The sequence below is a fragment of the Cygnus olor genome, chromosome 7 (genome assembly GCF_009769625.2).
Source record: "Cygnus olor isolate bCygOlo1 chromosome 7, bCygOlo1.pri.v2, whole genome shotgun sequence".
Lineage (NCBI taxonomy): Eukaryota > Metazoa > Chordata > Aves > Anseriformes > Anatidae > Cygnus > Cygnus olor.
The window spans coordinates 15,197,612-15,219,160 of record NC_049175.1 but is presented as its reverse complement, the minus strand read 5'-3'; the positions used below and the strand labels follow the sequence as shown (position 1 = coordinate 15,219,160).

At 40.2% G+C, this 21,549-nt stretch overlaps 1 protein-coding gene across 12 annotated transcripts in view; it reads right to left on the bottom strand.

Moving 5' to 3' along the window:
* PCDH15 (protocadherin related 15) overlaps nucleotides 1-21,549 on the bottom strand; it is a 738,374-nt gene that overhangs the window by 199,591 nt on the left and 517,234 nt on the right. For all 12 annotated transcript variants that reach the window (XM_040563492.1, XM_040563503.1, XM_040563491.1 and 9 more), the window contains 2 exons: nucleotides 18,166-18,278; nucleotides 1,410-1,616 (listed from right to left, as the gene is read on the bottom strand). In XM_040563492.1, coding sequence (XP_040419426.1) covers nucleotides 1,410-1,616; nucleotides 18,166-18,278 — 320 coding nt within the window. The remainder of the gene's footprint in view (nucleotides 1-1,409; nucleotides 1,617-18,165; nucleotides 18,279-21,549) is intronic.

The window sequence follows — 21,549 nt, the reverse complement described above, 5'->3', positions numbered from 1 at the left end:
TGATTGTCCCCCTGTACTCGGCTCTGGTGAGGCCGCACCTCGAGTACTGTGTTCAGTTTTGGGCCCCTCGCTACAAGAAGGACATGGAGGTGCTCGAGCGAGTCCAGAGAAGGGCAACGAAGCTGGTGAGGGGTCTGGAGAACAAGTCTTACGAGGAGCGGCTGAGGGAGCTGGGGTTGTTCAGCCTGGAGAAGAGGAGGCTCAGGGGCGACCTTATCGCTCTTTATAGGTACCCTAAAGGTGGCTGTAGCGAGGTAGGGGTTGGTCTATTCTCCCACGTGCCTGGTGACAGGACGAGGGGGAATGGGCTAAAGTTGCGCCAGGGGAGGTTTAGGTTGGATATTAGGAAGAACTTCTTTACTGAAAGGGTTGTTAGGCGTTGGAACGAGCTGCCCAGGGAAGTGGTTGAGTCACCATCCCTGGAGGTCTTTAAGAGACGTTTAGATGTAGTCCTTAGTGATATGGTTTAGTGGAGGTCTTGTTAGTGTTAGGTCAGAGGTTGGACTAGGTGATCTTGGAGGTCTCTTCCAACCTAGATGATTCTGTGATTCTGTGATTTCAGTGAAAATGGCCCCTTGTGTTTCTCAAAACTAACGAATTTGCAGGTATCAAATGTGAAACTTCAAGAACAGAAGATGGCTTGCAGACCATCAGGTCAATAGCTCTATTAAAGTGTAGTAGCATATACTATTCTGCTAAAAACCCCATGCGTACAACTTCACTTTCATTAGGTACCTGAATATAGCAAGAGAACAGAAGAACAGAAACAAACAAGAAGAATAAAGATGACTGCTGGAGAAACAGTATATGGAGGAAAAAGAAATACCAATGAAAAAAAGACACAATAGCAGTAACCTTGGTGAGACCAGAAGAAAACTTAGCTATGTAGACTCGGTATGGTTATTACTTGGTTATTGCTTTTTCAAATATGTTCCATTTGTACCATGAGCAATGTTAGTATCAAAATATGGGCACAAAAAAGAACAGAATGAACTTCTGGCCTCCTTTTCTCCTGTTCCTCTCCTTCTGGTTCATCCAAATGATCTATTCTTACCATTTTGAGCTTTTCTCTCATATTTCCCCATACCATGTGGCATATCCATTCATCTCACAAAACGTTTTTTTTTTTTTTTCCTACTCACACTATACATCCACTAATTTTAACAGAACACAGTTAGGTAAAGCTGGGCAAAAACAGTTTCTTTTTTTTTCTTTTTTTCTTTTTTTTTTTTTCAGTTCAGAAGCACTTTAAAATCCTTTTGAACTCATAATGAAAAAAAACAAACACAATTAGTGATTTTTTTTTTTATCTGGATCGAAACAGCTTTGTCTCCAGAAAAATATGAAAAAAAATAAAACTCCAAAAACAAAAACACCAGTATGAAGGTATATAAGAAAGAGAAACATACCTCCTCCACATCATTGTCCAACACTGTGATTTGTAATGGAGAAGTCAGATTCTGGCTATCAGAGATCGTTGTTCCCACTGGGGAGGATTCAAGGATAAAGCCCTCGTACGTAGACTTTGTAAAGTAAGGCTTCTGATTGTTCTCATCAAGGACTTCAATATGCAAATTGGCAAAGGCAGGAAGAGGATGACCGTTGTCTTGTTCAGCCTAAAAAACAAACTCATTTGTCTAAGGGTCTCAGCCAAATAAAACTATGAACAGTTACCAATTGGCATTGCCTTACTTTTAAGAATTACAGTCCAGTTACACAAATGAGTAACATCATACACATCACCCCACCATGAAACTTTGTGTCAGGAAAAGAAAGAAATACCAAACACAAATTAGATGGGCTGTAAGAGCAAGAAGAGTTTCAATCATGCTAAACCTTTAAAGTAGTCAAAATGAAATTCAAAAGCTATACAATACGTGCAAAATGATTCCTTAAAGTATCAGTATTAGGAGTTTGGGAAAATCTATAAAGTAAGAAAAAAACAGAAACTGATGATTGTACAGCATAGCCTCCACCTATACCATCAGCATCAGAGTTAAACCAAAAGACAACTCAGTAGCTGTGGACATACAGTACTTGCTACAGACTCCTGGAATAGCACACTGCCCTGGATACGACGCTTTCTCCCCCTCAAACAGCCATCTTTCTAATGACAGGGAAGTGGAATTTTCATTTTATTTGTGGCTATTTCTGAATGTCAAGCAAAATACTTCCTTTCAATTAATAGCTGTGACTTTCCAATAGCCACGTCTCCCCTACCAAGTGTTAGTCACTGATAGCTTCACCTGATCTATTCTTATTTTCAAACTTCCTAAACACAAAAGCACTAAATACTCCTTCCAGTGCATGCTAATCCACTATGAATGTATAGCTTTGCTTTTTTTTATTGACTACCAAGGACCACTTAAAGTAAACAAATATGAAAAGTAGAATACAACAAGTAATTTGTTCTTCATTTTACCTAATGCAAACCAATCTTAATTATAGTACCACTCACATTCCTGTAGAAAGGCAACAGTCAGGGACTGTCAATATTGTATTCCTATGGCTTTATTTCCAACACCTGTAAGTACATAGAGCCCAAGACCGCAACAGGAGTGTGCTGTACCTTTCTGCAGATGTGGGAAGGCCACAATGCAGTAAAATTCTCAGGAGTAAAAGTATTTCCGAAGAGACAGAACAGTACCTCATTTATTGCTAACTCTACTTCTTGTTGTGGAGGTTTTATTTTCATTAGCTGAGGAAGTCTGTCTTCACACTGCTCACTCTAAGAGAATCACACATATACTGGTTCTACTGGCAATTAATTAAGAACATTCTAATTTAACAGGATTTCCTTCAACAGAGTAGCACTCAAACATCCCTGTGGAAATCCTGGTCAAGCAACAGTTAACAGCAACATATTTCAAATCTAACAGTACCAGCTGGTGATGGCATCAGAGACTGCGTAAGTGACTCTTAATGCTGACCATAACTTACCGAACTGAGATATAGTTTGAAACTGATTCTCCACTGAATTAAAATAAACTTCAAATGTAAAAAAATAAAGTCACCAAAATTTCTGGGAAGTACTCTAGTTACTGATGCAGTATACAATGAAACATTAAACATGTCTTAAAATTGATAGCTTTTGCCTAAGACAATATCCTGTAAGCAGGAGAGAATCTCAGAAAGTCTGCTATAGGAACAACAAATGCATGTGGATCTGATTCTGTTATTTTATTAGACCTACTGCTGAAGACCACTAAATACTCCGTTCCACTTCATAAAAAAATCGGGCTCTTCACAGTAAAATGTTTAACTGCAGCAAGTTTCTTTAAAACAGACCGGTATGCTCTTTGCAACTGCCATGAAGAGAAGCTAAAAAAAGGTAAATGCAAAGAACAGATGGTCCCATTCTTCTTACCAGCTTCAGTTGTTGCAGTAACGGCCTTGCATTAAAGCCTAGGTGAGCACAGACCCCGTCCTGGCTTAAGAGGAAATCCCCACCTAACCACCACATCACCACCCAGTACTGCAGGCCTGTCTGAAGTATGGGATAGCACTCTGAACACGTGTGGTTAAATACAAAGAAGGATGCAGGCTCCCCGGATTTTAAGGCCTCAATTCCAAAACCACAACTAAAAGGATTCCTTCCTCAGCAGACACTCCAACTGAAAAGCATTCAAGCTTTGTGGGTGCTTTCCTTTTTGTTCACTGGGCTGGGGACACTGGTCAAAGTCATGGGGAAGCCAACGTTCATAGGAGAACTGGGCAGAATTTGGCAGCTAATCCCTTCGGAAAGTCACAGCCCCCTTCCAACTGCTTGAAATCAGCAACAAGCATTACTTGCAGCACCAGCAGGTTGTGGCTTAAACAAAAAAAGGAAGCGACGAATCGCCACTCAACTCTCAGTGTATATTCTTTAATGTTTTCTCAGTAGTTTTGTAATGTTTCTACAAGCCACCGCTTTTCTAATCAGACATACCTACTTGCTGAACCCTCATTTAGACTTGCTTCTACAGATTAGTGATAACACTTTATATTGGAACTGCTCTGAACCACACAAAGTACATAACACAAACTCCATAGAGAAAAATATCCGTTTTCTGATCCTTATCTTAACCATACAGGTTAAAAAATCAGCCCTGATATTCGTAAGAGCAGAAGGTCAAATAAAAGTTTCCTCTCTTTGAAAAGATTTAGCTCACTTCTGGAAGGGAAAACAAATGGATGGTTTCCTTACAGGGCCTCTTCCAGAGGCATTCTGTTTCAAGCCACTGGAAAACATGGATAACCAATTGTTTTCCTTTGGGGCTTTACATATAATGGTAGTCCAACAAAGCAAATGAAGAACTGAAAAAGAAGTTCGTAAAATGCTAGTTACAAATATTCAACTTCAAACAACGTTTAAAGTAATAATTGTCTCTAATAGTTACTTTTTTTCCCCTTTTCTTTGATACAAAGATTTTCATAAAAAAGACAACAAAAAAAGATTTGTTTTCGTATGTTACATAAACATATTCCCAGAAGCAATACGTGGCTAGGAACAGCTCTTGCACCTTTGATATATATGTTCATAATTCTCCAAAAATATGCAACAGTTGTAAATTGTAGATTTCTACAGCATTTCCTACTGTAATATTTCTTTTTTTTAAAAAAAAAAAGAAAAATTAAACACAAGAAGATGAAATTATGTACAACACAATTTGTTCCAGACAGTGCAAGCATTTTTTCTCAGTGCCCTATTAAGGCTCTTGCTTGGTCTGCTGGACACAGGTGGAGCATCTTTCCGTCCTAGCACATATTCTAAAACACAAAGAATAGACAATTTAAATTTCTCTCACGAAGAAAAACACTGATATTTAAGACACAAAGCATTCTAGTTCTAGGCTATTTTACTTTGTATTGTTGCTAGTAACAAAGACTCTTTACTATCCTTAGCTCTCTTCAGCCTGGCCCTACAGGAAGATCAACAACATGGTTAAAGTAGAGGTGACCATTAAGACAGTCAGAAGAGCTGTGTTCTTCCCCAAAAGAACATGCATCAATGACAAATTGATGAGTGCTGCTTCAAACCAACAAAAAGTTGGTATTATGTGAACCTAAAAGGACTCCACAGTTCTGCAGTGAACAGTCTGCAGCGAAGCTGCCTAGACGCTTTAGATTGAAGATACATGATCATAAGGAGGCATTAATAGAGAAAAAGAGCAAGTGTACAGTGATGCTTTCTTCACACCAACACACATTGAGATGAAGACTTCAGACTTGCACACAGAAAGCCTATCTGTAAAAGAACAGCAGGTGTCTTCATGCTACACGATTATGTTCTCGCTACCTCTGCTTTAGATGAACAAAAGAAAAAAAGCAGAAGGACGAAATGTGAAAATTGTTAAATAACTCAAGTAAAAAATGTCTATAATAATAAAATATCTAAAAAATAGATACACTTATGTAGTATATATTTGTTAGGTACTATGGGTGTTCTACATAACAAGATTTGCTTATTCAAAGCATTAGATGAAGCAGTTCCCAAGAAGAAAGGGGAAATTAAAGCACTCCTATAGACTCCCTGAAGCTGCACGAACATCAACAGAGTTGGCTTTCTTGTCAAGGTAGCAGGGATCTGTTTAGATAAACTGCCTCTGGCAACAGAACAACCTCCAGACGGACACTAATGCACAGGCATTTAGATTTTAGGGTGCTCCTGCTGTACCACCTCTGCTCCCTGTGCTCGCTGCCACTGGAGGAAGGCCAAGTACCGGGGGGGTTGGCAGGCGGGGGGGCACCCAGTCATGCTGTGGGCACCCAGCTTCAGAGGAACGCAACAGGGAAAGGCGACTCTGCCAGCTGTCTGCATTCTGCAGGGCTGGAAGTGCCCATCTTCTCCACCCCACGCTGCCCAGGGTCAGTGCCATCTCCCAGTACAGCTTTGCCCCAGAGGAGCATCTGACAGAAAACAGTGTCACCTTTGCTTAAACTCAGGGTTCCTACTTCTCTGTGGATTCACAAGGATATCACTTTTGCACTGTATCTCTGTATAACCCTCCAAGCATACACAATCCAGAAAATATGTCATAAAAGGCATGAATACTAAACAGCCTGCAGTTTATCTAAGATGCTTCCATGTTGCTGCTCCTCCACAGGACCGGGGAACTGATCTGCCCAGTGAATTTTAAAAGCCTAAATATAAATAAGTAAATAGATCTCCTAATAACCCAGGTGGTTATGGCTCACATATCCAGCAGAGCAGCCAGACGTATGCTGCCCAGCCTTATTTGATCTGCCATACAGAAGTTACCATTTCTCTTCCAGCTTTGATTCTGTTTTACCTCGCTGGCCTGTCTTCCATGCCCACAGTCTCTCCAGCCAGCAGCCCAGGCTTACGCAGCCTCTCCACCTCAGCTGTTATTTCTGAGCAGTGCTATTTCACAGCCTTGACCTCCTAGGAAGATGTCTGCCAACTCTTCCAACCCAGCTAAAACTTCAGCTTCATCCCTTGCATCCCCTACCAAGACAGAAGTAGCACAGAGGAAATACTGCCCTACCTGCTCGGCCCCAGGCCCTGCCCACCACACTTTTCAAGGTCTTGTTCAGCAGTCAGCAAAGGTTAACAGGGGGGTGTGCCAAATCCACATCATCTTCATTTAAAACATTCAGCTCAGGATTCTTTGAATTCAAATTGTACCACACTTTGCCAACTATGACTACCACAACGCTGCGGCCAACAGCTACCTGGCATCTGATCACTGCTGCTTGTAGGACAATGGTGCCCACAGTGCAACAGTTAGCTGATGAACTTGTTCTCAAAAAACCTGGTTGCTACACAGATAGCAGCAGAACTTTGCTTTCACATCCATAGTTGACAGTAAGATACGATTACACTCGTTACCTGCCAGTCTTATATAATGAAATTGTTTGGCTTCCTTTTCTGTTCCTTACAACTGCGGTAGTCATAGAGGCCCCTTAGCTCCTCTCAGATGGTGAAGGGGAACAGCCGTGAGACAGCTCCACAGGAACCTCCTTAGTGTACCAAGCTGCACACAGGTGAAATGCACGGCCCTGAACCCAGCGGTGCAGCTCTCAGCCCCTGCTCAACCGCTGCCCAGCGCAGAGACCCTAACTCCAGGATGCTCGTTTTCTTTCTTCATTTAAGGCCTTTTGGCAGGTTTCTGACCATGCACAGAAGAGCTCCTCTGGGCGAAGCAACCTTTATCCCACAGCCAGGCCTGACCAGAGTCCAGGGAAGGTGCATTACTTCCCCTTAACCGTATTTCTTCAGTAGATGCCTTTTTATGTTAAAAACCTCAGGGCACATAGCTGCAAGCAGCAGTAGCTAGAGCATTCTGGGTGGTATTAGTACCTGTGATGGACATGTTTTATGCCCATTCCCCACATGCAGGCTTCTTGCTCTCCACTCTTTGATCCCAATAAGGGGAAGAGCAGCTGGAGCTGAGGCAAAGTGCTACATGGGGACAGGCATGCACTTAGCATCTTGGCAGCAGCTGGGACATATGGAACATTTCTCTCCCTGGGGTGAGGGACTACATGTACGAGCAACATGGGAGAATGGAAGACAGACCTGCAAACTGATGGCAAAGAAGCTCTCAGAGACTTGAGGAAAGCAAAGGCAGGTGGATGTTTCCTCCAGGGAGAGCAGATCTGCAGGTCTCGATGAGGACACAGTGCTGATGAATGCTGCTGCAGGTGGCAATGTTCAGGCTCAGCGTGATCCACCCCTGCAGGTAAACTGCAGGAGGGGCTGAGTAAAAGGACTGACACAGGAAGCAGATTTTTTTATTAGCTATTTATCAGCAGCATTTCATATAGTCTATACATATAGCAGCAACTAACCCGAGAAGAAACTGTGAAGGCCTGTCAAGTATTTGAACAGTGTCCATGATGAGATGAGTTATTTCAGTATTCATTCACCATTTCTCTGAAAAATCTCCTCTGGTCAACAGAAAAGGTTTGCCCATCACCTAACATCTGGACAGAACAGACATAGCTCCTGAAGGGATGAGATTTCTTTGCAGGTGGAGAGGAAAGGTGAATGGGTTCTTCAGGATATCTGGTTAGAATAAAATTTTGGAGGGGTTGCCTTGAAGTATCTCCCCTCTAGACATTATATAGCAAGAAGAGTTATAAAGGCTTCCATTTAAATACCGATTTGAGAAATTACAGAAACCGTTCTGGGAGCAGACTGGGATCTCGTCTTTGTTGCTCTAAATCCTGCTTCACAAGGATCATTCCTTCCTCAGTGCAAAACTCAACCTTTGTGAAATTCAGAATCAGAATTCTGTCTTCTTCCATTCATATACAACCCTTATCAGGCCTGAACACCTCTCTACAATTTCCCTTTGAAAATGCCCACTGTATCACATACAATCTTTAGACCTGGAAAAGAAAAAAACAGTGGCAGCAGGTAACATGAGCACATTTGAAGCAGCAGCACAGGATATTCCCATATTCCTTTGTTGTTCTGTTGTTCTTGATTTGTCATCTGGCACATGCAACCGCAGAAGAGCATGTTTTTCCACAATTAAAAAAAAATCTCAATTGCCTTTCTGACTCTGTTCAAATGGACATGCTCTGTTTGCCACCATGATGATAAGACTGAAAATAGTGTCTAAAATAAGAATATAACATATCATGGATCTCCTGACCCAAAAAAGTTAGGTTACCACCATCTAACAAGTAACTGGGACAATAACATCTGAAACAGAAAAGCGCAAAACTACAAGAAGAAATGATAATAGGGAAATAATCTACTTAACATTAATGTCAGCCCTAAGAATTTTTCTTAAAGCCCACAACAATCTATCCTCTAAAATGAACTTTTTCATATGCTGTATGACCAAAAGCTTCGCTGAAATCAGAGCCACCAGTCTTTTTTTTTTTTTTTCCATAAAGCTTTTCTAACTGCAGTCAGGTCCCAAAGTAATTTGTTCCTTAGTAGCACAATTCTCTTAATTCCCTGATCAATTTAATATTTTTTATTCAACAAAACCAATTTTAGACATTGTTTCCTTTGTACGTCTGTAGCATAAACCTGTTATATCTACACCAACCAGGTTAGCTTCTCGATATTGTTTCTTCAGAACCATGATCAAATCATGCTTTTTTTTTTTTTCCTGCAGGACACAGCATTGGAAATGCATGAATAATTTAAAATGATGTGCTTGAACTTATTTTTGTTACCACTTATGAAATACACACCAGCAGATGAAAAATTTGATGGATAAATATAACAAAATTTTTATCCTATATCTAGAGTGATCTTTTAAAAATATGCAAAAATCATGGCTTACTTGGAAATAATTGCATACAATAGCACTATGTCTGGTTTTTTTTTCTGATTCAATGATAATGATATTTATACACCGACATCCAACTTTCGAGGTTAAGACCGAGAAGAAACTTACAAAATATCTGCACCATCATGCGTACAATTCTACACTAAAAAAATTGCCACTGCATCCTATTTAAGTGTCCATGTTTAGCAAACAAAAAAAACAGAACTATATTTGAAGAAGAATCACAATATATCTGAAAATCGACCTTTGGCTTTTCTGAAGGTAAACAAGCAACGTTCTTTTGCTATTGGAGGGCAATACTGGTTTTAGAATTGACACATCCATTTAGGCACCCTGAAAATGAACTAAACCATGCTTTACCACTAGACACCACCAACCTGAACAATAGAGAGAGAACCCCAGCGAGCTACCAGAGACCGCAGCAGAGACCAAGGAAAGCACCACTGCCGGCTTGGCTGCCATCTGTGTGTGTCCTGTAAGCTGGGTCATTTTTTTGGTCCACGTACCTTCTCACAACGAGAACCACAAACATCAAATTCACTTGCCGTAATCCCTTCCAAATCTTGCGCTCATCTCCTTTCCAAAGACCACCAAAATCCTCTGAGCTTTCCCTGCCACTGGTTATACCCTAGCATTTCACTAGATACAGCAAAAGAAGGAAAAGCCTCCGGCAAACGCATGTGATAGCTTGCTGAAAGAGGTGTAGTACTGGAGGAAAGCAGGCAGGCCACTTCGCAATTTGTATTTAATACAAGAACAAGGAAAGAGCCCAGGAACTTCAGACACTGAAACTTAAACTTAACTTCAAGCTGTGAAGAAGATGGAAACGTTATATGGCATTTAAACAAATGTAACTGAAAAAGGAGCAGTCAGTACAGATTCAGAGAAGGAAGGTCAGGTCTGGAAAATTTTTTGTCTTTTAAGTGTATGACTGAATTGGGAAATAAAGGTGAAACTAGGAACATAATTTATCTCTATATAGGGTAAGCATTAGGATTGTATATCACATGCTGGATTAATGTACAAGGTCAGAAAGTACAACATAAGGAAAGAACTACTGAAATGGATTAAAATTGGCTTGAGGACAAGCAGCACCAAGTATCTTCAGAACACAGAATAAATTTGACTTTACTGTCAGTGAAGCTTGTCATGTGGCAGTGAAATGATATTGGCACATAATGTGTCTAGACAGCATGCTTAAAAAAACCCAAAACATACATTTTTATTTCATGTGTCAAGGGTAAGAGACTTCAGTATCAGACTACAATGAACAGACTAAGTGCAATGAACAGTAATACAGCTGACCATCTTTCCACAAAATAAAACCTCCTTCCCTATGATAAAAGAAAATGCCAACTACAAAGTCATTATGCCAAATTGTAAGTGATGGATGGAATAAAAAGAAGAAAAAAAGCCTGTTTACTGCAGAGAGGAAATGCAGTTATTTCTGTAAATGAAAACCATTACAGAACTTACCATTTATGGATTTTAACATTTCTGTTGCTCTGTGCATAATGACACATAATTTAAGGGTCAATCTTAATTCACAGTTGCTGGTCTTGTCTAATGTGTATCTGTGATTTAATGCTCTAAATGCAAGGAAAAACATTTACCATGCTGAGATGCTGCCAAACAGGAACAAACACGTATTTTCAATGTGCACATGCCAATGTTGGGAGAAGACTGCCTTCTCCATGATACGAAGAAGAATTTTATTGATATATTGGAAAGGTTTTGAAGAAGAATTTTCCTGCAACTTTTTTTTTTTCACCTATCCTTAATCACAATTGCTAACCCTGCACTCAGGTTTTCTTTTCTACAAGAACTCTCATCGCTTTATTGCTCACAAGACTGATAAAAAAGGACACCTTAAACAGAACAGAAATTTCCAGACTTTTTTGGACTAGGTACACTTGTGTAACAGCGATAAGCAACAAGAAGTAATTGAATACTGAGTTCACAAAAGGGATGAACATTTGAAAAGCCAATTTAAAAAGCAGTTATTGTACTTAATACCTACAGGAGATGCACAGCAGTTCAGCCAAACTAATGATTTTGTAGATTTCATCGTTGTCAGGAAGTGGATTGAGCAACTATTTAATGAAAAACCATTTCTTCCATTCTTTTTCTAATCTGTCACCATGAGTACAAAAACACTCTCATTTGTTCAGTTCATGATCTATTTTGAGGCAGAGCAATCACCCTGTTTCCCATTACAGCTGATGCCTCTCTAACACTGTGTCAGAACCACAGAGGAGACTATCTTCTGTCGCATTTCAAAAGAGAAAGACAAAAACAAAGCAGTTCCAGAACAAGGGCAATATATTTTTGGAAAACCACACTTGTCACGTGGGCTATATTTTATTTTCCACTTTGCACTCAGATAAATTTGAGAGAAAAAAAGCGAGAGTCATTATTTAGGAAGACATGGGTTTTCCCCCGTATAGGTTACTTTCTAGAGATTAGTTCAATAGCAAGCACCGTGAAGGTTCTTTTTTCTTTGTTTCTTAAAGTTCTCATCAGCATCAGCCCTCACATGTAGTTCAAACTGAGAAGTCTTCATATTTATATGTATACAACATATAGCTATAATTTATTCATCACACTGATTAAACCAAATAAAGAAGCCTTTAGTCTTCCTGCTGAAATTCCTATTTGCTGCCATTGTAAAATTTAGAAAAACAAAGACGAATAAGCATGCATCCTTTTAAGTGCAGGAAAATACATTCTTTATGATGCACTGGAAAAGGGGGACAGTGAGATCCACCCTGAACAAAGATAAGAACTAAAGGTCAACAAATACATGGAGTCAAGAGATCAAAATAGGATGAGAAGAGTTGGAGGCTGACATTATTACGAAAACTACCAAACACTGCATATATGAAGTTTTTGAAGAGGTGAAAAAAAGTCAGAATTATGGACTTAAGTCACAAAACCCATACACTTGGCACAATTTCTTTAACAGCAGTCCAGGACTTTCCTGTGCAGTGAGGCTCGAGGGATGCATGCTGTCTCACTGACTGCTACCATGGCGTTTTCTGAAACTCCTAAATAAAAGAGCATTAGAAGAACAGGCAAACTGGATCAGACCAATAATCCCTGTGGTGCAACATCACACTTGCAAGCAGCAGCCAAAGACAGAGGCCTAGAACAGAACATAAGCAGCTCAGATTTCCTAAACGGGAAGTTCTCTCACTTTCTCCATAGATTTCTCCTCCAGGAAGCTGCCCTGCCTCATCTCCCCTTGAGCCCATGTCTGCCTCCAGCCCCACACCACTGCCTGTCAAAGCCCTCCGCAGACAGACTGCCAGAGATGCACGACCTCCTTCTGCCTGCTTTCAACTTGCAAGCTGCTCGTTTCCTTTGATAACTCCTAGCTTTTGCACTGCACAAGGAGGGAACTATTGATTCCTCTTCGCTCTCAGGACTGTGATGCTGTATTTCATACATTTGTCTTCCTCCCTGACCTGGTTCGGAACTGCTTCAGTTCTGCTCTGTCCTGTCCATGACAGAGACCAGTTACACACACAGCCTGGATCCATACCGTACCACAGTGATCCTCCTCTGTTCTCTTCTCCATTTTTCGTATTAATTTCTAACATTCAACTTGCTCTTGGTGGACAGCCACAGATCACTGAGCCAACCTTCACACTCAGTTATCACTTACAACGCCAACAGCTCATTCCCAAGTGAGGCCAGAACTCCTCATTTTGTGTATAAGGCCAGAATGGATCTTTTCTGACTTGTTTCACACTGGTTTTAGCTATGCAGAACTTTATGTGCCTTTTGAGCACACATTTGTCCACTGTTTTGTCCTAAGACCTTTGCTGAACCTATGCCTGACCCTTCTCATGTAAAATGCAACACGCCCACAACAGCCTTGACAGCAATGAGAACAGAAATGGGCAGGGAAGCTCCCTAGAGGAGGCTGATATTTGCAGCCAAGCTCCACCCGTGGTCATTAAGGTGGAATTCGGTTTGACTTCCAGCGGGGCTCAGCCTCTCCACACACCCCCTGAGCAAGTACATCTTACTTATCCAAACCTCCTGTGCCTAGCCACAGCCAATAGAAATGCCACCACCCATTTGGGAGAAAAAAAAAAAAAAAAAAGCCTTCTAAAAACTGGAAACCAAACTCCATGTGAAGATTTAAGCCCGAAGAGTAAACAGAGTAGGTATCACTTCTGGAAAGTTCTACACCACTTCTGGCAGAATAGGACCCCGAACCAATTTTCTTGTAGCGCTGGAATTTCTAACAGTCTGTTCAGCTCTGTCACACCGCGTTGACCTTCTGTTACCAACAAACAACAAGGAAATGCAAACCCACTACAGAATTGTTTCTATGGTATTATCTGCCACGAGGTTAATGCCGGTCTGACTGAAACACCAGCTGGGGAAAACAGATTTTGAGATAGGTACGTAAAATCTGGAAAACATTCTGCAGGGATATTCTTCAAAACATTCTGCCCAGCTGCTGCACTGTGTCGAAGCTGCTGCATGGTGGCTGTTACCAACAGTGCTGGGAAGGCACCAGAAACCATGCAACTGTGATACAAAACAGTTCTTTTTGTAAGGCCTACTCCCTAAGAGCTGTAAAACTCCCAGAACCAAGGAAAAGTCTTACCAAAAAGTCAAGCTACAAATGCGACTTGAGACTGGGAAGCTTATTCCCCACTCCTCCAATTTTACTTTATTTTTAAAATCTAATTGCAGTTTTTACTGAGATGTCTAATTTACATGAATGCTTCCCAGCGACACAAATGCAATCAAGTATGAGACAATGGCTTGAGAGCTGTACAGATGACATGAAAACCTACTCTCAAACTACGTTATAAATTTAATACCTGCAGTACCCAGGTGTCCACATGAGATTAACAAAACATCCCTCTGTCTTCCCATCTCGTGTGATAATACCCACAGTATTTTAGCCATCCGTAGAAGCATCTCCAGTGCCATTAAAAAAAGAAAATCAATTCTTGCAAGACAACTAAAATTTATATAAATAAAAAAATATACTTCATCAGCCTTTAATTTACTTTTTTGTTGCAGGGGAAACACTCATCTGACATACAGAACTGCCAGGACTCAAAAACACAACTCAAAACTATTTACATAAAAATGCACACATTTTCTGTGTATGGAAAGACATTTACAGTTATTTAAGGTATTTTTTTTTCTGGAACTGTAAAAAATTATTTTCTCATGCTTCAAAAACATAGCCTGTGAAATAAATAAATAAAAGCTAGGACTATTTGTTTATCCTTGGAATACCTACATGTGTGTTTTAAAAGGTAGCAATACTTTACAAAACTAAAAGCTAGTACCAGCCATTCTCTAGTAAGAAATCAAACAACAACAACAGCAAAACACATTAAACTTTCCCTACCTAATTTACTCTGCATTACTATTTTTAGTACTACCTTCTAAGGTTTTAATAGAGTTGCTAAAAATTCAGTAACAGTAATAGATAACTTTGCTTATTTATTTCAAGGATGATGACTTCCTGCTCTACAAGAAGTCATGACATTTTTAATGAATTATTTCATACAACAAAAACTCTTTATGCTGGTCTGACAGCCCTTGTGGTCTCATTCCTTATCCTCCTCCTATTCTGAAAGCCACACAAGTCCCTAGGAACGAACTGACCCCTCACCATGAGTCATTTTATCAAAATATGCCTCTTACAGGTGTGCTAAATTCCTCTATAGTGCAGCATTTCTGTTCGTTAATATTTTGTGGACTGTATAAGCACATCTAGTCTTCTGCAGTCCACCCACTTTGCAAATTGATTTTAATAGATCTGTAAGGGTAGATTTGTCTGATTGATAAATAATTGGTGGTCAAGTACAAAAAGAATAAAGTGCATCAATTTGATTATTTTCCTGCTTGTTTTGTGATGCCCACACTTCAAAAAACAAACAAAACCAAAACGAACCCTCATTCATATTTTTCGGGCTATTGACAAGAAATATGTAGGCTCATGTGTACAGCTCAGTGGTCACGTTTTTTCCAGAAAGATGATCAAACTTTCTCTCCAAACAGCTACCTCCCCTTCTAGAAGCAAATAGGTGTCAAATGTGAAGTTAACTCTACTTTAGAATAAACCATCAACGTATCTTCTTGTTACAAATTATTGACCTCCAGGAGAATGACAGCAGCTATAGTAACAATGCTAAGGAAATGTAGTTTTGATTGGTTTATTATTTTATTGAGAATACCAGCAGATGTTTAAGCAAGGCTGCATTCACAGGCTTATGCATTTTGCAGTAAGGGAGTCTCATATATGCTACAATTTTAGTCGCAGTATTAACAACACTGGAAAGCCCTTTAAGTTAAAGGCTCTAAGTTTACATGCTTCTTGTGACAGCATTGCAGTTTCCATATGGAAATTCAAATGGTATACACAAAAAGTACAAATTATTTTGTAAAGTCCTCACTGCTTAGCAATGAATAGAAGCAATGGGAATTTCCCAGAAGGGTCAACATTTTTTCCTACCTTATTCTAAAATGCCTTCTGGAGATAGCAGGGAGGCTGAAAAAGAACTTTCCTTATTAAAAAGTTTAGCTTTTTCACTTGTCTTCCTATTTGCGGATTAAGCAATCATCAGCAATGCAGTTTTGATGCCACAGATGAGCATACCAATTTCCTGTCCATCTTGCTTCATGCATTCTAATAATCCTTTATTGACTTAACCGTCTCTTTCTTTTCACTTTTTTCTTTATTATTTTGGAAGAAAAAAATGCTCTGTCAACATCAGAGGGAGTATTATAAAAATTACGTTTAAAAAGCCCTGCAAAAATAGCATATTTTCAGTTTAAAGAGAAGTATCACACGTGGAACCTCCCCTTCAGCCCCTGCATCCCCTGCCAGATAAAAGAGAATCAGGTTCAACAATACTGCAAGAAATGCAAACTTCAGAGTATGCAACACAAGAATGTGATGACTGGATTTGGTACAAATCTGAGACGTTATGCCAGTTCAAAAGGTCTCTGAACAACATAGCACTAAAACTTTTATTATTTTAGCGGGTGGCACATTATCACTCTTACAGACTGGTAATTTTCCTTATTATCCCCTTGACTGCACATATAACACAGCAATATGAACCTAATAATGACTATAAAAATTTCCATTAACAATGGAGCTTGCTATTTATGCACACAGAATGTGATACCAGACCAGTGTATGTGATTTTTTGACTGATGTATTGTGCTACTGTGTAAGTCTGCAGCATTTTCACACCACCACACAATAAACTGTTACAGGGTATAAAACCCGTAACTTAGCATATTTAGTTTTATAAACCTTACGTTTCCTCATCTGTCCCAGTGACAACAGAACTGCACAACAGGAAGAAAGCACAAAAGCACATTATTATACAAGAATCAAATTGCAAATTATTTCACTCTAAGCATATATGAAGCTTTGTACTTGGATGCACGAGTACAACAGACATTTAAGAAGGTGCAGAGTTACTCAAAATGCCTGTAAGTTGCGCTGTTGTTTCTCTTCCGTCATTCCGTAATCACACACGTTCCTCGGAAAAGACAGAAAGGATCTGTCCATCAATAGATTTATTATTACCATCTTCCCAGAGAACCTGCTGCCCTGAGATGCACAGAAGGTGCCCGCAAATCTCAGTCCCTAACTCTTCTGTGCTTAATAAATGCTCAGAGACAATGCAAAAAAATCCTGCAAGTTGCAAAGGCAGCAGCCAGACACTGCTTTTGCATGGCCACACAAGGGCACAGACACAGCAAGGGACCCAGGCCGCTCTGTCACACCATGTTTGTATAAGCTCCTTCATTCCTCCTTACTTCAACAGCAGAAACATGCACCATTGCTCCCCCCGGTTCTCAAATGATTGAAATATTGATTATTGTTTCCTCTCTTGAGGAAAAAAAAGAACAAAATCATACTCTGATTCTTCCTGAAGAATGATGACAAACATTTGGCCTGACGGCGTACAGTCATTAGAAATCATCTTTACTGAACTGATTTTGACAGTTCCTTCAGCAAACCTCGTATCTTTGTACAATTTTGCTCTAAGTAAAATCATTAATTTTCTGCATTTAACATGTTTAGCAATTAAACATTCATATCACCACCTCTGATTCTTTTCCTCTTAAATGTTACATCAGCAAAGAAAGCACCGAACGCTGAAATTATTCTTTGCTTGCAAAACCGGGGCTCAGTAACCAGATGAAGATTCATTTTGAGACCTTCTATTGAGACATGCTCTTCACAACTAACTGATACGTGCTTTGATCACCTGGATCAGCTAAGAACTCCAGGTGGTTACCAAGTCAGACTGCAAAAATAAGGAGAGTGGTGTATACAAAAGACGACGCCAACTTTCCTCATCAATGGCAGGATCTGAAAAGACCAACCCCACTGCAGTGGTTTATGCTTTTTTTCAGCAATAGAAGCTGAATGAGATCAGTGCTGGGTGTTTTTCAAAAGCTTCTTTGTTTTAAATTATCCCTAAACCAACAAAAACACGTAATTGCTACAAGGTTGTGAGATGATTTCTGTTATCCTTACTCCCATATTCAGTATCGGAAATTATCTGTATCTGAGATTCTCCAGCATGGAATGTGAACTGGAGAAAACATGAAATACAGAATTAATGCATTCATAAGACAACTGAGTAAATAAAAAGAGGGATACCACATGTAGGGTTGTTTTTTATTAACTCAGGTGTCTTGAGAATGCATCTAACACGACTCTTTCCCTTTTCAAAAGTACTTCACATCCTTCTCCCCTATGATGGTGCTAACTGACACCTGATGGTTTAAAAACATAATCCAGGAAAGACAAGCAGGATTCTCACACATTTTCTCTAGTGCTTTTTGTTGCTAAGCAGTTTTCAAAAGCATATGGAAATAAGAATTCAGTCAAAATTACCTTAATAACCAAGTCAAACTTCTGGTGCAAATCTCTGTTTATTTGTTTTAGGAGAGTGAGTTCAGCTGTTGTGAGATTCATATGGAAATACTGTGGATAATCCTCAGGAGTACCTGCAAAAAAGACACTAAGGTTTGAACAAATCTGAAAGATTTAGCTTAATAATGCATTTTATTCATAAGTCACCAAAAGAACAAAACCCAATCCTGTTACTATAAGGATAAAACATTGCATAATATGTACATGTAGCCTAATTGTACAACAAACAGTATGCCTTTAATAACATCATTTCCTTACTCCCTCTAATCATGAAGGTTCCTCTCAACTGGGAATACCTAAATAGTTGATAATAACAGCAGGAGCCCCCACACACCTGCAGCTGGTGGAAATTCAGCTTCTCGGGTTCCAGGAGATTAGTACACATGTAATCAGCTAAGAGGATATATGGAGAAATGTTGTTTCACTGCAAATCATCTTCCACTTCCACCCACCACATTTCTGAAACCCAACTTGCTAAACATACAACTGAGATTTCTCTCTTCAGCTTTGAAGTAAAGTTTCCCTTGAGGTATCACATCATGTCACTAATCACAAACCAAACAACGCTACGTACCATGTCCTGCATGCAAACATATACACAAAGGAAACACGTGAGGTGTTGCAATAGAAAGATTTTACAACTATGCTTGAGATATCCATGTTATTGCTTGAGGACAGTGCCCAGACAGTTGCAATCTAAAATAGGTGCTTTAATACTTTGGCTCTTGTAGCTCTCTCGTACCTATGGACAAACTCCTGTTATTACTTCAGTACCTGTCACCTTACGACTCTAAGAAAAGAAGTTTCTAATCAGAGGAGACACCAGATGAGACCTTATCCATGTCTAAGAGCTTCCATTCATCATCAGCAAGTAGTGCCTTGGTTCAGAGCTCCCAGGATACTCTCTGACCTGGTTAAAGCAGAGGCCGTCAGAGCCGCAGTGCAGCTGCGAGCCCACAGAGACCCCGCTGCGCCTGGCCTGTGCTATGCAGGTATGTCCTCAGGGCTCTGTGCTCAGGCCACAAGGCTCTGGCACAGGACCAAGCAGACAGGAGGAGGTAAGAATTAAGCTACAGTGATTTTGAGCCCTGTGGCTCTCAAAGAAAGCAGGCAAAAAGGTAGCAATGGGTGAGCGTTAATTGCCGGGGCTGGATGAAGCCATAACAGTATAGGATACCGTTCAGCAGCAGTCTCTTACCTACCTGACAGCACAGCCTATACCACATTTTTTTCTAAAAGAGTAAGGTATGTTCAGTCCTTGTTTGTGTATCAGAAAGCTGTACCTACCTACCGTACTCTCGTGTCTCGTCCCAGTTTATTCTGGTTTCATTGCCTGACTTTCCCTCAGCTGGGGAGCTGAGAGCACAAACCTGAACAGAGCAGGGCTCAGAAAGCCGAAGCTGTTAGCAACAGCATGAACTCTGGCATCTCACAGCTTAGCAGTATTACTAAAAGCATCCAAAGAAACAAAAATACGGATTAAGTGTCTAAGATCTCAAGTCATCTTAGGTATAGGCATAGTGCGGTGTAGCAGCTGAGAGGCAGAAAGCACTTTGCTGATAGTATGAATGCCTCACTAAGTCCCCGGAGCTCCTGGGTTCCTGTATCTTAAAGCAGCCATGAGAGCAGGACAAATACTGCCAGGCCAAATCCTCAGCACAGAATAACAGGCTATAAGATTCAACACAAAAAAGACCATTTTTCTGATAAATGATGCTATTACTGTTCACCTTTGAAGTAGAATGATTAGAAACCGCTTTTTGAAAGTCAGTAGCTACCCCAGGAGACAGATTACTGCCGAAACCCATGTGCAGTAATTTAGTTTGTCCCTCATCATATGACAACTGTTTGCTAAATTGTCTCTCTGTATATATAGGTATCACGGAATCATATATACACATACACACATAAATACACACATACCCCACATACCTTCTGTGAATTTTTCTCTATACATCTATGCCATACACCTCTGTGAAATAATTTTTCCTCAACACCACCAACATAAATGCAGAGTTTCTAACTCTAAGACCTTTTTCTCCCTCCTTTAAATTTTGACTCCTAATTAACAAATGTAATTTTTTAAGAGCACCAGGCATCCAGCAGCAGTTCTGAGCACATGGCAGATAACAGATTGCTGTACTCTTAGGAGACTACACTCACATGGGTTGATGCTGAGAGTTAGGAAAAATCAAGAAATTAGGAATGAAATTCAAAAAGCACCAAGAAAGAATAAAAGAAAGAAGAAAACAGAGTTCCCTGAAAGAGAACAAATACATAAGTGAGGATGGAGATGGCTGTAAGAGGCACAAGGTGATCTACAGCAGGGAAGATGAAGCTAACATTGTATAAAGACACCAGAAAAGAATCCAGGGGAAAAAAAAAAAAAAAAAAAGGAGGAAAAGACGGCAAGGAGGACGATCAGGAAAGAACAGATTAGAGCATAACACAGCTGTGATGCCTAAATCCTAACCAATGATGCCTGCTTAGGTGCTGCCTACCACAGGAAGTCTCCAAACTCCGGGATGCCTTACATACTGAAAGCAAAGTTTTCCAGAAACTGCTTCTGCACAAAAACAGTTGCACCCTGACAGAGCAGAGCAACCCTCAGTCTATGCTGCTGCCTGAACTCCTTTGAGAAAGGAGGAATTGCCTACTACAGCTCTAACTAGGATGATCGTGCAGGACAGGACAATGTCCACAATGTGAAGAGCGCTCTTAGGTTTGCTTTTCTTGACGCTGAGGAAGGCTTTCACTGTGGGGCCTGCCATGCATCAGGGAGCTAGCAGGGTTAGAGAGAAATCCCTGAACATGTTGCTGCGTTTTTTGTCTCTGTTTAAATATCAAACAAGTAGAACAGTTAATTTTCTGAAGCTGGTAGAAGAAATCACAGACACAGTTCCATGGTCAAATCCAGAAGCTGATGATTTAAAGGAAAAAATGACTTTTCCAAAGGACCAGACCGGAGAAAAGAAAGCCTTAAAAATACCAACAAAGCCAACTCAGGGTAGACTTTCAAATAAGACTGAGTAGTAAATGCAGAACAAGTGCAGCACAGGGTTGTGATGTAGTTAGCACGAAGGAACAAAATGGGGTGAGGCTGCAGATGAGAGTAACTGAGAAGATGGGCTGGGTCCTATGCTGTTTCTAATGCACATGCACATGCTACATGCAGAGGGATGCCAGGCACTCTGTGTGGGTCTACTGCAATGACTTATGCTTATTAAAGTTCCTTAAAGTCAATGAGTGCAAAAATTTGTTCATTAAAAAATTCCAAACATCAGGTTTCCAAGATATCAAGCATAAGAGATGAACTATTACAGTTCAATTCTCTCCTCTGAAGTA